The following is a 15,237-nucleotide window of genomic DNA, read 5'->3' on the forward strand; positions in this document are numbered from 1 at the left end:
ATTGGCCTAGATTTCTCTAGCCATGGAAAATATGGAAAAGACACGCATTTTTGCCTCTCCCGAGCTTTTAAAGAGAGGTCCTGTAAAGGGGAGGGCGTTGCAAGCATCTTATTATTCAATGAAACGTCATTCAATTGATAAACTTTAGAGATTTTGATTCGTTAAAAGGATATCGCCACTCTGACGGTGGGAAGTTTTTGGGGTATTTTAATGTCTACTTCATTTACGAATTATTAGACCATTAGCTTCAGAAAATAATCTTTTATCTGGCCGTATCTGGTTCATCTTGACTTTTTATGGCTCTTTGTGAGAGACCGACTTCCACATCTTAAACTTGATAAGAAACATATGTTTTAAGCTTATCGGTTAGTATAGAAAGACTCGCCTGAGAATTTCTATATTACATATATATATATATATATATATATATATTGTATAGCCAAGTGTGTAGCTCTAACGAGACGTAAATAAAGCAGTACTAATGCTGCTGCCTCCTGCAATCAAGCAGGTTTTAATCCTTTTAATCTCAACATTGGGTGATAATGGTTTGCTGAACATCAAAAATGCTTTTTTTTTTCAATTAAACTAGTTTTTGACTCTTAAAGTGCATTTTTATTCATATTTTATTTTGCGAGGAATAAAAAATAATAGCACCTATTAAAAGTTTTTAGGAAACCACATTTTACGTTTTAATTATTTCAATTTACTTTTAAGTACTTTTTAACTTTAAATAGGTTGGAGATTTATCAATGATAATTTATAGATAATTTGACTATTTTAGATGATTTATCGAAAAACTCCTTAAATGTGATTTAATTCGCGGTCGCAACGCTCTAGTACGCCGTCTAGCGGGAGCCTGTAAATATCAGACATTAATTTATCACGTTTTCATTTAGTTCCATCAAAATCATTGACTGAATCAGGCGCCATTTTTTAGCAGCAAATANATTAAATAAGAAATTGTCTAAGTTTGTATATAATATATATACAATCCATCATTAAACACCATCATTAAATCATTAACACCATCATTAATCCATCATTAAATATTTATGCGAGCTAGAAACATTATATGGATTCATCAGCCACTGCCAAAACTCAACCCTCGTAGACTGAAGCTTTGTTAAATTCTCTTCATAACCATCTTATGATATGAACATAACAATTTATGTTTTGTGTTTATAACACTAATTGAATTTACTAGATACGGAAAAGTTACTACTTAAATTTTAACTTATAAATATTGCCTTTTTATTTATTCTGAACATTTTATAATACCAAATGTTTATTTTCCCTTTCAGACAGAAGGGAATTTCAAAGGGCGTATTAATTTCGCAAAACTTACTTTGCATGGAACAAAAATGAAGCCACGTCATATGGAAGGTGAACGAAAGCGATATGTGGATGACGATTCCATGGAATACGTCATAGATAGAATTCCAGTGAGTAAAATTTTTCACAAACAAGTCAAGACATACACAGTAGTCAATGAACAAGTGTCTCTGATATCAACAGCCTCCATTTAAGGTTAAAAAAGACGGTCACTTCTCAGAAAAGAATTGCTAAAATTTTCTGAAACAATTATAGTTTTTCAACTATACAGCAGAGTCATAAAGTTTTTCGGGTTTTGGGAATTTGGAAAATTTTAAATGACTAATATTCACCATTTCTATTTTATTTTGAGGCCAGGATAGCCTGGCTTATAGGGCGTTGAGTTCATGTCCAAGAGGTCATGAGTTCGATCTTCTCCTGCTGAAGATTCCAGTGTGGTAAATGGTGACTGGTGCACGTTAACTCTGTTGGATCCTAAAGCCCTTCATGTTCTTGTAACAAATCAATACCACTGGAGGTACTGAATGTACCTCCAGTGGTATTGGAGATTAATCGTTCTCCGGTTTAGGTCAAAATTACGATCTGTGGATGAATAAATAGGTGGGCCCTGTAATTGGGCTGTGACGTGTGTGGGACTGAAGTCGTATACTTGGCCATAGATGGCACCGCTGAAAAATATGAAACTCACACTCTGCCTTAAATATGCTTGGTTACACCAAGCATGCTTGATGGATTGGCAAATCGTATTAGAAACAACGACAACAAAATTTATTTACCAGGATCTTTTTTGTTATTCTGTTCGTTAGATTAGTTTTATTAATGGTTATTAGGAACCGTCTTAAAATGGTTTTCTTGCTTTCTGTTATTTCGCTGGTTTCTTTGAAATACTTGTGTTAGTTATAGATTGATTTGTATTCCATTCCATTCTCTCTAAAATCCTCAAGGGTCTTTTTTATTATATTTTGAAACCAGTGCTGAACAATAGACCCAGTTTTCAGTTTAGGGCTATCAATGTTCAAAGCCATAATCTTGTAACTTTGAACCCAACCCACAAGATAAGAGGGGTAGACTATATTTGAGGGTGCCCCTTGATTCTCGCCAAGTTGTGATCGTGATTGATTGCCAAGCTAAGCGATGTTGGAACCCAATCGTCATTTTGATTGGTTCAGATTTTAGTGTTATTTTTAAATGTTCAACGGTAAAAGTAATTTCAGAGATCCGTTAGTTCTACGTTGGATACCGGCTGGTAAGGTTACCTTTGTTTCTGGTCAATAAGATCGAAGGTATGTGGGCAGTCATAAAAAAGGACTTTAGAAAAAAATGTCACCGCAAGTCCAGTATTACAGACGCAATTTTCGATTCGTATTTCGCGGAATTTATGTGACGATGAATGTACACAGATTATATTCATGATAAATTTAGACATTATCTGACTGTTATTAGAGAATTCTGCGCACCTAAATCTGAGAAAAGCTTAATGAAGAAGTGAGTTGCTTATTCCCTTTTCTTTCTACGTCTACTCCATTAATTTTTGCTTCGATTCAAAATGCCTTTTATTGGCTTTATTAATTTGCTTAGATTTGGTTCATTGCAAGTTTTGGCCGATGTTTTGCTGAATTTTTCCAATGTTTTATTGAAATATCATTATGTTTTGGCCGCCATTCCTGTTACCACAGTGTTCCATGCAAACTGGAATGGTGCCAAACATAAGTCGCCAATTTCGCCAAGAAGCACCCTCAAGTATATTTTTCCCGATAAGAGAACTCCAAGATCAAGCATTGACATAAATGAGCCTTCAGGGAGAAATATTTTTGGGAGTCAACTGGAAAAACCCTGAAAACATACCACGGTTTGTTCGAAGGCAAGGAGATTTTAATCCCTTACAGCTGAAGATATTTTAAGGGAGCACTGTGGTCGGTGCGTACTGAGAGCAGAATTTGAATTAAACAGTCACCAGAGTCTGATCTGAATAACCTGAGTCACCGTATTAAGAGACTGTCCCCTAAAAAGTCTTGTAAAAAGTTTGATTTAGAAATTTTCAGAATCTGAAAGAAATTAACATAATTTACTATCAAAAATGCAAGTGCAACAATTCAAACCCTCACGTTTCAGTCATTGGTAGTAAGATGGCAATCAAAAACTTCTACTGGAAGAAAATGTCCAAAAAATTGCACGTGCATTGTTAAACTGCCAAAAATTTTATTTCTTTAAGATCCACTTATAAGATTAAATAAGGTCACTTATAGTAAACAGAAAAGAAATTTATCTGAAATGAAATTTGAAATCGTCTTAAAGGTAATTGATGATTAACATATTATTTTCTTTAGCTTGAAGATGTTTAGAATTGTGTTACTTAGGCCTGACATTTCTGACAAAAAATATAAAGTACTTTCATAAGACGTTGAAAAGTAAATAATGTTTTAAAAAGCAAAATTACATGTGCTGAGATTAGACAGTTTTAAGAGTAGCGCTTCTAAAAACACATTATTTTTATTGAGTAAGCTCGAAAAAGTGACATCTAAAAGGCATAGAATGAAAACTTTAATTCATTATCTATCTATGTATCGTTTAAGGAAAAAATTCTTTCATTAGACCGGCTCCTTCAATGGGCCATCTCTATGTATTTGTTATTATTGACATCTGATGCAAACGACTGATTGCGTAGTATACTTAATGAGTTCAAAATTCTCCGTCTAGACTGAGAGTTAATTCACATTCGAAATTCTCTCACAATATTTTTTTTTTATTTTCTTTTAATTTTGCGCGTGATATACAATAAGAAAAGGTTTTTTAAAGTTTAAAAAAAAAATTTCCAAAATATCGCCGAAACAAACAATAGTAGAATGGGAAAATCCCATGTATTCAAAATTAAAACAGTATATACTTATCTTTGAACAAAAAATATAGTCGAGGGGAAAATGTTCGTCAGATACCGGCTGAATTCGAACCAAGAACCACCGGGTTCATAAAAGGATGCTCTAATCACTATAGTTGTATACCCCAGTTCCAGGAGAGTTGAGAGATTTATGCAGTATCATCGAATAGATTTTTAGTATCGCGTATTATTTTATTTTATAATCGTCGTTGAACAGCGAACCCAAATTGGGGTTTACGACCACTAATATTCAACTCCGTAGCCTTGCAATTTTGAATCCAATCTAGAAGACAAGGGAACTCTTGGATCTTGATCCAAGTATTGGGAGAAATTTGCTTTCGTGGAGGACTCGTAGATGGAACTAATCCGCATTTGTGTTACATGGAGAGGAAGACCACGAGAACCTCTCACAGTTAGCCTGACGGCAAAGGGGTATCTAACCCATGATCCGTTTACCGCTGAGGATCTTTCACGTCAGCACTATGGTCGGTGAAAGCTGGATGCGAAATTCATATCGACCTGCCATTTCTGGGATTCGAACCTAGCTCACCTCATCGGAAGGCTAACGCTCTATTCCCTGAGCCATCGCGGCTCAGTATCACGTGTTATTTAAAGTTTGGTGCTGCATAGCTGGACATAGCACTTTCAATTCCCTTAATAATCGAGCATCTGCCTCTTTGTACTAATAGGCAAATGATAAATTTACTTAACTGTATAGGAAATTTAAGCTTCATAATAGGTTATTGATTATATATTTAAAATTGTCAATTACTTAATGAAAAACAAACGCTTTTCTAGGAATATGAAGAGGAAGCTCCATCTTCTGAGAATTATATCCATGATGAATTAGACGACATAAGATCTTCTGAAAGTAAAGAGGATTTGGATTGGCTAGATCTCGTCAACAAAAACCTGCGAAAGATTGCAGCCCGAAAGTTCCCCTACATACGCTCAACCTTTAAAAGAAAATTCTATGACTACCTACCTATACAATATCCTTATTCCTGGGAATAAGAAAAACAAATTATTATTTTGTGAAAGTATTATTTTGTTAAGATTGAATATTTTGTAATTAAACCTGTGTATCGGACTCTCTAGTCAGTTGGAAATTCTAGTCAATCAGCTCCCGTTCCTTGCCCTCAATCATGAATGTATTATTTTGTTTTTGTAAATTAAATTATTTTTTAAAACTGTCTTAAATTTCATGTAGATTAGATGTTTTTAATATAATTTTTTACCATTTCCATGTGCTAACAAATTGAATGTATCGATATTATTATATCTGATACCAATTAAAACTGGACGAATTACCTTAATACCAGCTGTGCGTTTTTTTCCAAAATTACTTAAGCAGCTTTGGCTTGAATAATAGTATGGGAATTTTTTACGCTTCTCCAAAACGAATTAACACCACTTCTTCATTAATTTTGCTTTTAACAATAGCTCTTTTTTATTTTAATTCGAACTTTTTACCAAAATTATGTAATCATACTTGGCGTCACTAATTTGTTGGCGATATTTTCGCTTCTTTGAAAGGAATTAGTACCATTTCTTATTTTTTTAATTCGTAAATTGTTTTTTTCTGTTTTAATTAGTACTAATTATCAAAATTAATTACGCAACACTGGTGTCAATAATCACATGACAATTTTTTACAATCTCCTAAACGAATTTGCACCATTACTTTATTAATATTGCTAATTAATATTATTTTCTATTTCAATTGGTACCCATTACCAAAATTAAGTAGGTAAGCATAATTGGAGTCAAAAATAGTCATACGAGCTTTCACTTTTCTTCTAAATGGAACGAACTAGTACCAGCTCTATATTAATTTTCATTTTTAGAGCATGACGTAGTTTTTTTCAATGAATAATATTATCAAAATTAATTAGGCATCATTGGCGTCTGGCGATTTGCCACTCTTCTATAATTAAAAAACAGTAACATATGGAGTATAATTGGTAACAGTTTAACCTTTTTAATAGAACTGAGCTACTGATTTCAAAGGAGTATAAATGAGACTTAATGACTGTTTATCTGGGTCCTGAAACCTTTCTCTTTGTTTTCTAGAGAACACGGGACCTTGAAGAAAAATATCTAATTTTTGGTAGCATTAAAATGTTACTCTTTTGTTATTTTTATTTTATCTAGCTATATCTAATAACTTTTTTTTTAATTCCCATCATTCATAATTTTTTTTTTTTAAAGTTTGACATTAAATCTAGTGCAAGCTCCTAAAACGAAGATCGCGTAAGAAAGAAAAAATGTCTTCTTCAACGGATAAATAATCATTATTTGTAGCAAAAAAGTTTGCAAAAATCGTGAAAACAGTATTTAAAATGCAATAATTTCCAATCAAATTGGAATTTTGAAAAAAAAAATTCGCGTTCAGTTTATAAATGAAAGGGCCCTTTCAGCACGTCATATTTGCCAATAGAACAGCCTCTTGGTATTATTTTTCTTCAAAAAGAGTGATAGTATATAATTATCGATTGTTAATTTTATTATTTTTTATTCTTTCATACTCCTTGTAGATTTTCCCACACACCTATTTCCGCAACAAAAAAATGCAACTTTCCCTAATCGTCATTTTTGTTCTCTAAAGGGTTGAAAATTTGAAATTCTTCAGCGAATAATATTTTGAAAACGCAGCAAATTTTCAAAAGCTTTTGAATAAAAACAAATTACCTTTCAAAATTTGTACATCAAATAAAATATTGCATGTGAATTTTTTTCAGAATATTTTGTTAACAGTTTCATTTTCTGTAACAGCAGAACAATTTAAAAAAAAAAACGAAAAATACGAAATTTTAAAATGTGAGTGGATTTTAAAAAAATATTCAGGTAGAACTAATTTATCTCGCAATCGTTACTTCCAGTGACATTACTCACGAATTTTTTATTTGATTTTTTCTTCTTTTTTCAGGCTGACATTTTTTCCAAATTAATTGAGAGACTATTGGGAAACTTAAATAAAAACAATCAATAGAAAAAAAGACAAAGAAAACCAATAAGCTCGTCATAGGATCGCAATTGTGAGACTTAAATAAAAAACAACCAATAGAAAACAGACAAAGTAAACCAAGAAGTTCACCATAGGATCACCGAATCAGTCTTAATTATTGTTTAACATTTGATATAAAAACCACATTGGAGCATATACTTTCATAATGAAAGAAGCTAACTACATTAAGTTCACCGATGGATCTTACTACTTATGTTAACTCAAATACCTCTGTCAATCATACTGAGCCATCTCGCATTCGAAAGTTCACCTGAGCTTAGTGATCTCAGATTAAATGGACAATAACTAGTTAAAACTACCTGATTTATAATTATTTTTGATCAGTATTAAGATCAGAAATGACCTATCCCCACATCTCTGGCAAATTTTCTTCAAGCGCCTAAAACTTATCAACTGGATGGTGTTCACAGTTGACCAGACTCTTGACTGCAGGTCCAGAAAATCCTCGAGGGCTCAATGTCGGTCCCTCCATGTAAAGCTTAGTATAGCTCTAATGAGAGTAAATCTCAAATATCACCGACTGCAGAGGTTTTCCGAACTTCATTTGCTCCTCAAATTCTTCGAGTTTATTGCTTTCCAACTACAAGCTCCAACTAAAAATAAGCTAAGAGGCATCACTTGCTTCGCTATTAAGATATTTCAAAATAGTTTCTTTTATATTTAAAGCCGAGCCGACCGGCCTGTGTAGGGGGCAGGGAACTGTCCTTTCATCAGAAAGACTCTGGGTTCGAATCTCGGGCAAGGCATGGATGTGCTTCCCTTCTCTGTACTATCTGTTCTCACTGCGGGAGTGACGTTGACCCACATAATATGGTGCCCCTGAAAGAGAGGCCAACAAAATCGCCCAGTAAATGCCTGAATTGACGGATGTTAACACAGGTGGGCATTGGAAAAAAAATATTTAAAGCCCAAAGAATAGATGAAGAGACACATGCCTAATATGCATAGTTACCAATAAACTTAAATAATTGAAGTATGATAATAGATATTTTAGATCTGTGATGGGGGATGGAAAATAACATGCTATTCCCCATCGCATTCCGTCCCCCTATCCCCCATGCTAAACATTCTTAATCTTTAATCATTTTATTACTGAAAATTTTGATTAAGCATTTCTTTTGTTACCATTATTTAATGAGAAGTCTATTTTTAGATTTTCCTCTAATGTTGGAAAGTTTTATCAACGTTTGGACAAAAAAGGGGTTTTAAATTTCTTTCATTGCATCCATAAAAGGAATATCAAAAAAGCAATTCTCCGTTTCTCAGTTATACTTTTTGCTGGACCATTTGTTTTTAATGGGTAGTTAAATTTTAGAGTTTCATTTAAAGAGCAATAATTTTAAGGTTTAGAATGAAAACGTGCAGAATACAGATTCAGTTTTTGAAGTAATAAAAAAAGAACAACTTGTAAAATTGCGTAGCTTTTATTAAAAGAAACAGCAAAAAAAAACTTCTTTATTCTAAACTGGATTGGAAAAAGAACAAACAACATATTTTAAACATCAACTCATTTTTTTAAACTTCAAAATAGTTCTATTTATATTACTTAAAGTATCGTATCATGATTTTTTTTCAAAAGCATTAAAAATTTTTCCCTTTTATAATCATAAATGATAGTTTCAGATAATGATAGAAAATGCGATTTTTAATGCGATTTTGCCACCATTTTCGAATTGTAGTGACCCTCATTTTTAATGTATTGTTGCCACCATTTTTGGTGGTGAGGTAAACAAAAAATTTTTACAGTGCATGTAGTAATAATTTTTATTTAGTTTTTATGTTATAGTTTCATATTGATTTATTCATTTTTTCGTTTGTTTGTTTACTGACAAAGCATATTTTCAAGATCGTGGGAATTAACTAGATGGCTTCGTTTCAAAAACATTTCGCTTAAAAAAATAAGAAAAATTTCCGTAATATATTCAAACTAATTCTTTCAAACAATTGTTATTTTGTCAATTCTATGTATATTTTTTACACGATATTCAAATTTCTGTGCTTAAAAAAGGCATTTAATTTACCTTAAACGCCAAATATCGAGGTAACTAGACACCAAAATTTTTTCATGTTTTAAAAATATATGTAGTTTAAAAGAAAATAAACTCATAAATTCAGAAAAGTATTTCTTAAAAAAAATTCAAATAATTAATCTCAGTTAAAAATCTTAGTGTTCATTAATTATTTTATAAAATAATAATAAATTTTAATTTTTTGTCTTTTTTTGTATGTTGTAGGCACTGTTTTATCTCTTTGCACTAGATTAATGTAATAAAAGGCAAGAAAACTATCTAACAGATAATTTAGTATCGAATTTCTTATCTTTATAATTTTTCATTGAAATTAAAAACCAGGCAGAATTCATAAATGTGACGAAGATTAATCCAAGAACATTTTTTCTCATGCATCTGCTTCGCAAAGGCATGTAAATATTGTCGCATTAACTCCAGGATGAAAAAAATAGTTTTGAGATTGAAATACTGAAATTATTTCAATCACTATAAATTTTTGGTATATAAGGACAGATAAGATTCGTCAAAATGCCACAATAAGCATAAGTTGTTTGACCTGATACTTTAAGCTTTTGAAGTTTTTAGCAGGAAATCGAATTTAAGAGTTCTTTTAATTTAAGGCCATTTGTTTGAGCATTAGCTTTATTAGAATAATTTAAATCATTTTGTGTGCAAAGAGATTATGAATACGAGAAATTGCATCGACAACAGAGCCACTGACGTTGTGCATGTTAACTGAAATTCGGGCTATAAAAATTAGTCGATTTATTTGTTTTGGAGACAGATCATCAAATTTTTGAGTGAAAGCATGAACTAGTGGTTTGTGATCAGTAAAAATCATAAAATAACTCTCCTCTAAGTAGATGTAGCGAATATATATAATTTCAAAAAAAATCGCCAACATTTTGCGATCACACGCGTTATATTTCTAGTCGGCAGGACTGAGTTTTCTTAATTAGAAACCTAAAGGTTGCCAGTTATTATTTTTACGTTGTTGAACACACACTTCTATCGTCAAATTGGAGGGATCTGTAATTAAAAATAATGCTCCTTCAGGATCTGGATGGGCTAAATGTGTAACATCTTTCAACGACATCCTAGGGTTCTCAAACGCTAGATTTGTTTTGGTTGTCCAAATCAATGAAGTTTTATCGTTTTCTGATTCCAAGACCCAGCATGCTATGTAGAGTTTTGCGTGTATATCGACGATAAAAAATTTAGTACTCCAAGAAATCAGCTTAATTTAGTCACATTAGTTGATTCGGGAAAATTTTTTATAGCTGCAATTTCTGTGCAATCGAGTTATGCCTTCTTTATGAACTGAGTGTTCCAAAAATTTTCTTCCTCGGTAACGGAAGTATATTTTAGTAAATAGATGGCTATGTTATACTTTCATAACCATACAGAAACTTCTCAAAGGTGCACTTTCGATAAAAGAGGAGGATAGATAGAGGAAGTTCTTCCGATAAAAGAAGAGGCAATCAAAATGCCATTTACATAGAAAAATCAGTAATCTAAACCTTTCAAAATTCTTTCGGTTGCCCAAATCAATGTATCGGTAATCAAATCAATCTTTCAAGTTTTTGCAAAGCTTATGAAACATTTCGTAAACAAAAAGTCATCTAATTAAATTCGAATAAATCAAATAGTGTTACCACTGCAATTTTTTGAATGTCTTCTTTATTCATAAACATTTCTTTATATCTGGACACCATCATTTACAATTCATGTTCATATATTATGTTCCAAATTTTGTTGTCCTGGCCTATAGGGCATGTAACAACTGAAATTTGTATTACGAAACATTCTTCAGTTGTAACTTGGAGCTCTGTAAACAGCACATCTTTTCATCTGTACATTTCATTCGTGCAACCAAGAGTCACGCTCAGGGTTGTTTTATTTGAAGGACTCCTTTGTTCATCACAATCTATTCGTTTCTTATATGGACAAGATGAGCAGACGTGCATTTCCAGACTTCAGTGTTCCCCGAATGCCCCCGGGGTTTTGTTGTTAAATTAAATTAAATTATTCTACAAACAACTGATGGATGCCCTTTTTTTGAACAATACTAGCTAAATACCCGTTCTTCACACGGGGAGAATAAAAAATAAGTAAAAACTCAATAAATCAGAGCAGAGAAACATTACGAAATCATGCTCTTAACTGAAAAGCATGTACAGGCACAACTAAAGAGCTTGATGAAAGAACCAGGTAAGTGGCATTTTTAGGGAAGTTAAGGAATCACTACTTTTGTCTTCTTTTAAATCTTAACATAAGGAATCACATAAGTTTTTAGTATGCTAGCCTGATTTTTGTTTCAAATAAGGCAATAAGGTTTTATTTTTTAGGTAATTTTGTTTTATTTAAAATTAGGAACAGTAAAGCAAAGAATTATTCGTCCAGCCTTCTACTAAATTGGTAATAAAATAGTTCGAATGCAACTTTTTTCCATTCCTTTTTATCATTGTCGTCAATGATAGTATGACGATTTCTTACGGTTCTTCCAGACAAATAAATACCTTTACTCCATTTCTTTTGCTTTCAAGCACATTGTTCATTTCTTTTATTTCAATATGCACACATTAATTAATTAAGCATAATTGAAGTAATTAAGCTTCATTGGCACAAATTTTTAACTTTTCTCCGAAACGAATTAGTACCACTTTCCAATTAATGTTTGCTTTTAAATACATAAATACTTGTATTTTTTTCTATTCCTTTACCATTGGTGTTAAATAAGTAATCTTTTTAGAAACATTGTTAAAAGAATTAATATAAATAAAATAAAAGCACGTGGTATCAGACAAAGTATAAATTTGGTGACGCAGACACGCGTGCTACCACGTAATGTTCATTGAATTCATTTGACCTAGCGAATATTAAATAATTAAAGATTTTAATACGTGCAATAAACTATTTTTTAATCAAACAGAACTATTAGCTAGCAATTATCACTGATGTATCTTTAAAATATGTGAAAATTGTATCGTTAAATTTAAAACAATGGCTAACGCTTAACCAATCAGAAAACTTCATTTCGTTTTCGCACATCCTAACACGATTTGTCGTTGAATGCTCTAATGTCGACAGTGACCTTCCTCGTGCTTTGAACTATCTGTATGTCAAGTTTCATAGCTTTCGGACGGATGGTTTAAGAGTCTATGCGGGACACACTCACCCACACACCCAGACATTCATTCTTATATAGATAAGTTAGAAACAGAAACTATACATTTACCATACAAATTTGCTAAACAACTGTATGTAAGTATTCTCAATTTGCAGTATGTATGTGTCTAATAGGAAAATTATGAGGACCTATCTTGGCATTAAGCGCATGATAGTAGTAACAAGCCATTTCTTAAACTTGTGCTATTGCTATACAACTCTTATAAAAACTACATATACCGTTATGAACTAAATTTGTCATGAGTTACTCTCCTAACTTACCAGTAGCAGGAGATCTAATAGTTTCTATGACGCGTATAACAGTAAAAGAAATATCACTCTTACACGGAAATTTACGATCATCTTCGATTAAAGATTTATACTCCTAGTTAATTTGTTAAATTTTAAAAATGAGTACAGAGCAGTAATTTGTGGCAATGATTCTACAGAAATTTTACCAGTAATAGTAGCGTTTATCAAAACTGAAATGAAAATGCATTTCAATTTTCAAATATATATTGTTAGCAGATTGATTTAATAATAAATTTATGTAGACTCTGACAATAGCAAGTGAATTATCATTTTCGAGCGTATGAAATTGTGAGTTTTTCGTTTAAGTATTAGGGGGACCAGAAAGTAATGTCGTTTCGGTACATTTGATATTTGTGATCAAGATTTCATTTTTAATCAATAATATATTCACCCTCGTTAGCAATAACCTTTCAATGCCGTATCGAAAATGAATCGAAATGGATCTAAAAAAATGGATTGGGTTATAAGACTAACGAATATTTAATGCACCGAAACGACATTACTTTCCGGTCCCCCTAATATATTCAATATATTCAATATTATTTCAAAGAAAATAATTATGAATGTTTTCCTCGCAAATTAATTGTTCAACATATTGATTTAATTGCAAATTTATGTAGCCACTAACTACGGCAATCGAAAAATCATTTCTAGGCAACTTTTTAGACTTCGTCCCATCGTCTATTTATTGGTGCTATTTATTGCTTAATATAACATAAATAGAAATATTGTTAAAGATGATGTTTAGAGCAAAGCGTAAAATTCCCAATGCTATTTAAAATGATGTATGCATACGTTTGTGAATTTTTTCTATGACATATATAATTCAATATTATTTAAAAGAAAAAATTGTGAAAAGTTTTTCCTCTCACCTTCTGAAATATTATTTGAGTAAGTTGATCCATAGAATAATGTTTTGTCACCGAATTTCGTTGTATTTTTTCGATTATTTTGAAAACATTTAATAATGGCTTCATCCATTAGATTTTTTAGTGCTCCGGGATTTGAATATTTCCATTTTTAGTAGTTATGAAAACTGAGATTTTTTGTTGTGGAAATTGAAATTCTTCTTTTTATGTCTAAAGGTAATATGTATTGAGTTTCGCGAGAAAAGGGAAAGCTATTTCGTTTCATTCTAAGCAGGAAAATGTTTAATGTTCCCAATTGCAAAACTATTTATTTTTTATTGTTTATGTTAAATATTTTTTCCCTAGAAATACTTTAAAATGCTTGATATTTGATTTCATTCGTACATAAAATATTACATCAGTGTTTAAATATATAAATCTATTGAGCCTTTAATTTTTATAAGAATTTCGAGGCAAATGTTAAGATTTATATCTCTCAATCACTTATTTACTTAATTTTTCAAATTATTTACTTATTTATTTAAACTTTTCTTTTGAATTAACTCTGTATTTTCCTTTGTCCAGTGTGTAGGAGAACTGCATTGAATCTCTTATAAATCCCGGGCCATTTGTGCTTATGTTTTGAAACTTGGAAATCAAATACAAGGAACACATTTTGAACCCGGCCCTAAAATTCGTTAAAAAAATTCAAATAGTCTGTTCTGGTGACGTTATTGAAAAATGGATTTTTCGCATTAGTTTAACATTAGACATTGTTATAAATTAAATTGTGGACGATTCTGCTTATAAGTTTATTGCATTTTCTTTAATGTTTCGTTATTTTTCGTAAACACAATGAGCAGCCTGAAAAGGTTACACCACAGAATTAGTATTTTAAAAGTTATCTGAAACTACGTGTCTGTTTTGCTTATAAGTTTCACTTTTAAAATCTGCTTTTAAAAAACTAACTTATATAATAAACGTTAAAAAAGAGGCATGTACTGAACAGCAAAATTAAGGAAGAAAAGGTATTGTTTCGTGACAGGAAACCGTAAGAAAATCATCTTACTATTATTGACGCCGACTTCAACTGATTTTGGTAATAAGTACTACTTGCCTTTTAAACAGGTACCAAATATGCAAGCTACTGTGGTAACAGAAAGGGACACATACTTGAGAAAATTGCTTGATTGTGCAAAATTATTACTATCATGAGACGGACTTGAGCAATCAAATAATACTGATTACGGTTTATCTTTATTCTGATAATATGAACTTTTAAAAAAATATTCTGCTTAATCTAATAACGTAAATCCACAGGGAAAAAATGCAAAAACAATGGATTTTTTTAGGATTATTAATCCTGTTCGTATATCTCTTACAGTGTTGTTCATGATTTCGTAGTGCTGATTAGAGCTGTGGAATTGATAGTTCAAAAGTATGAATCCAACTCCGACTCTGGATTTTTCAAATTTTACTTCATTCTGAACTATAATCGATTGAAAATTTTAATTAAATCTCAGGAAAGTATTAATTAGCACACTATCATCATTAATCATCATTTGTGTAAATTTTTTTGAACTTATAACTTAATTGCTGTTCTTATTTAGGGTCGTTCCATGAAGACAAAGTTTCCTTATATTAAACCCTTTTTTTGATTGATAA

General features: G+C 31.5%; 1 protein-coding gene across 2 annotated transcripts in view; it reads left to right on the plus strand.

The window, feature by feature from the left end:
* LOC107452277 (neuroendocrine convertase 1-like) overlaps nucleotides 1–5,401 on the plus strand; it is a 98,910-nt gene extending 93,509 nt beyond the window's left edge. For both annotated transcript variants that reach the window (XM_043042632.2, XM_071183351.1), the window contains 2 exons: nucleotides 1,302–1,442; nucleotides 5,006–5,401. In XM_043042632.2, the coding sequence (XP_042898566.1) occupies nucleotides 1,302–1,442; nucleotides 5,006–5,221 (357 nt within the window). In that variant the 3' untranslated portion in view covers nucleotides 5,222–5,401. The remainder of the gene's footprint in view (nucleotides 1–1,301; nucleotides 1,443–5,005) is intronic.
* The last annotated feature ends 9,836 nt before the right edge of the window (nucleotides 5,402–15,237 follow it).

Source organism: Parasteatoda tepidariorum, chromosome 7 (genome assembly GCF_043381705.1).
Source record: "Parasteatoda tepidariorum isolate YZ-2023 chromosome 7, CAS_Ptep_4.0, whole genome shotgun sequence".
NCBI lineage: Eukaryota > Metazoa > Arthropoda > Arachnida > Araneae > Theridiidae > Parasteatoda > Parasteatoda tepidariorum.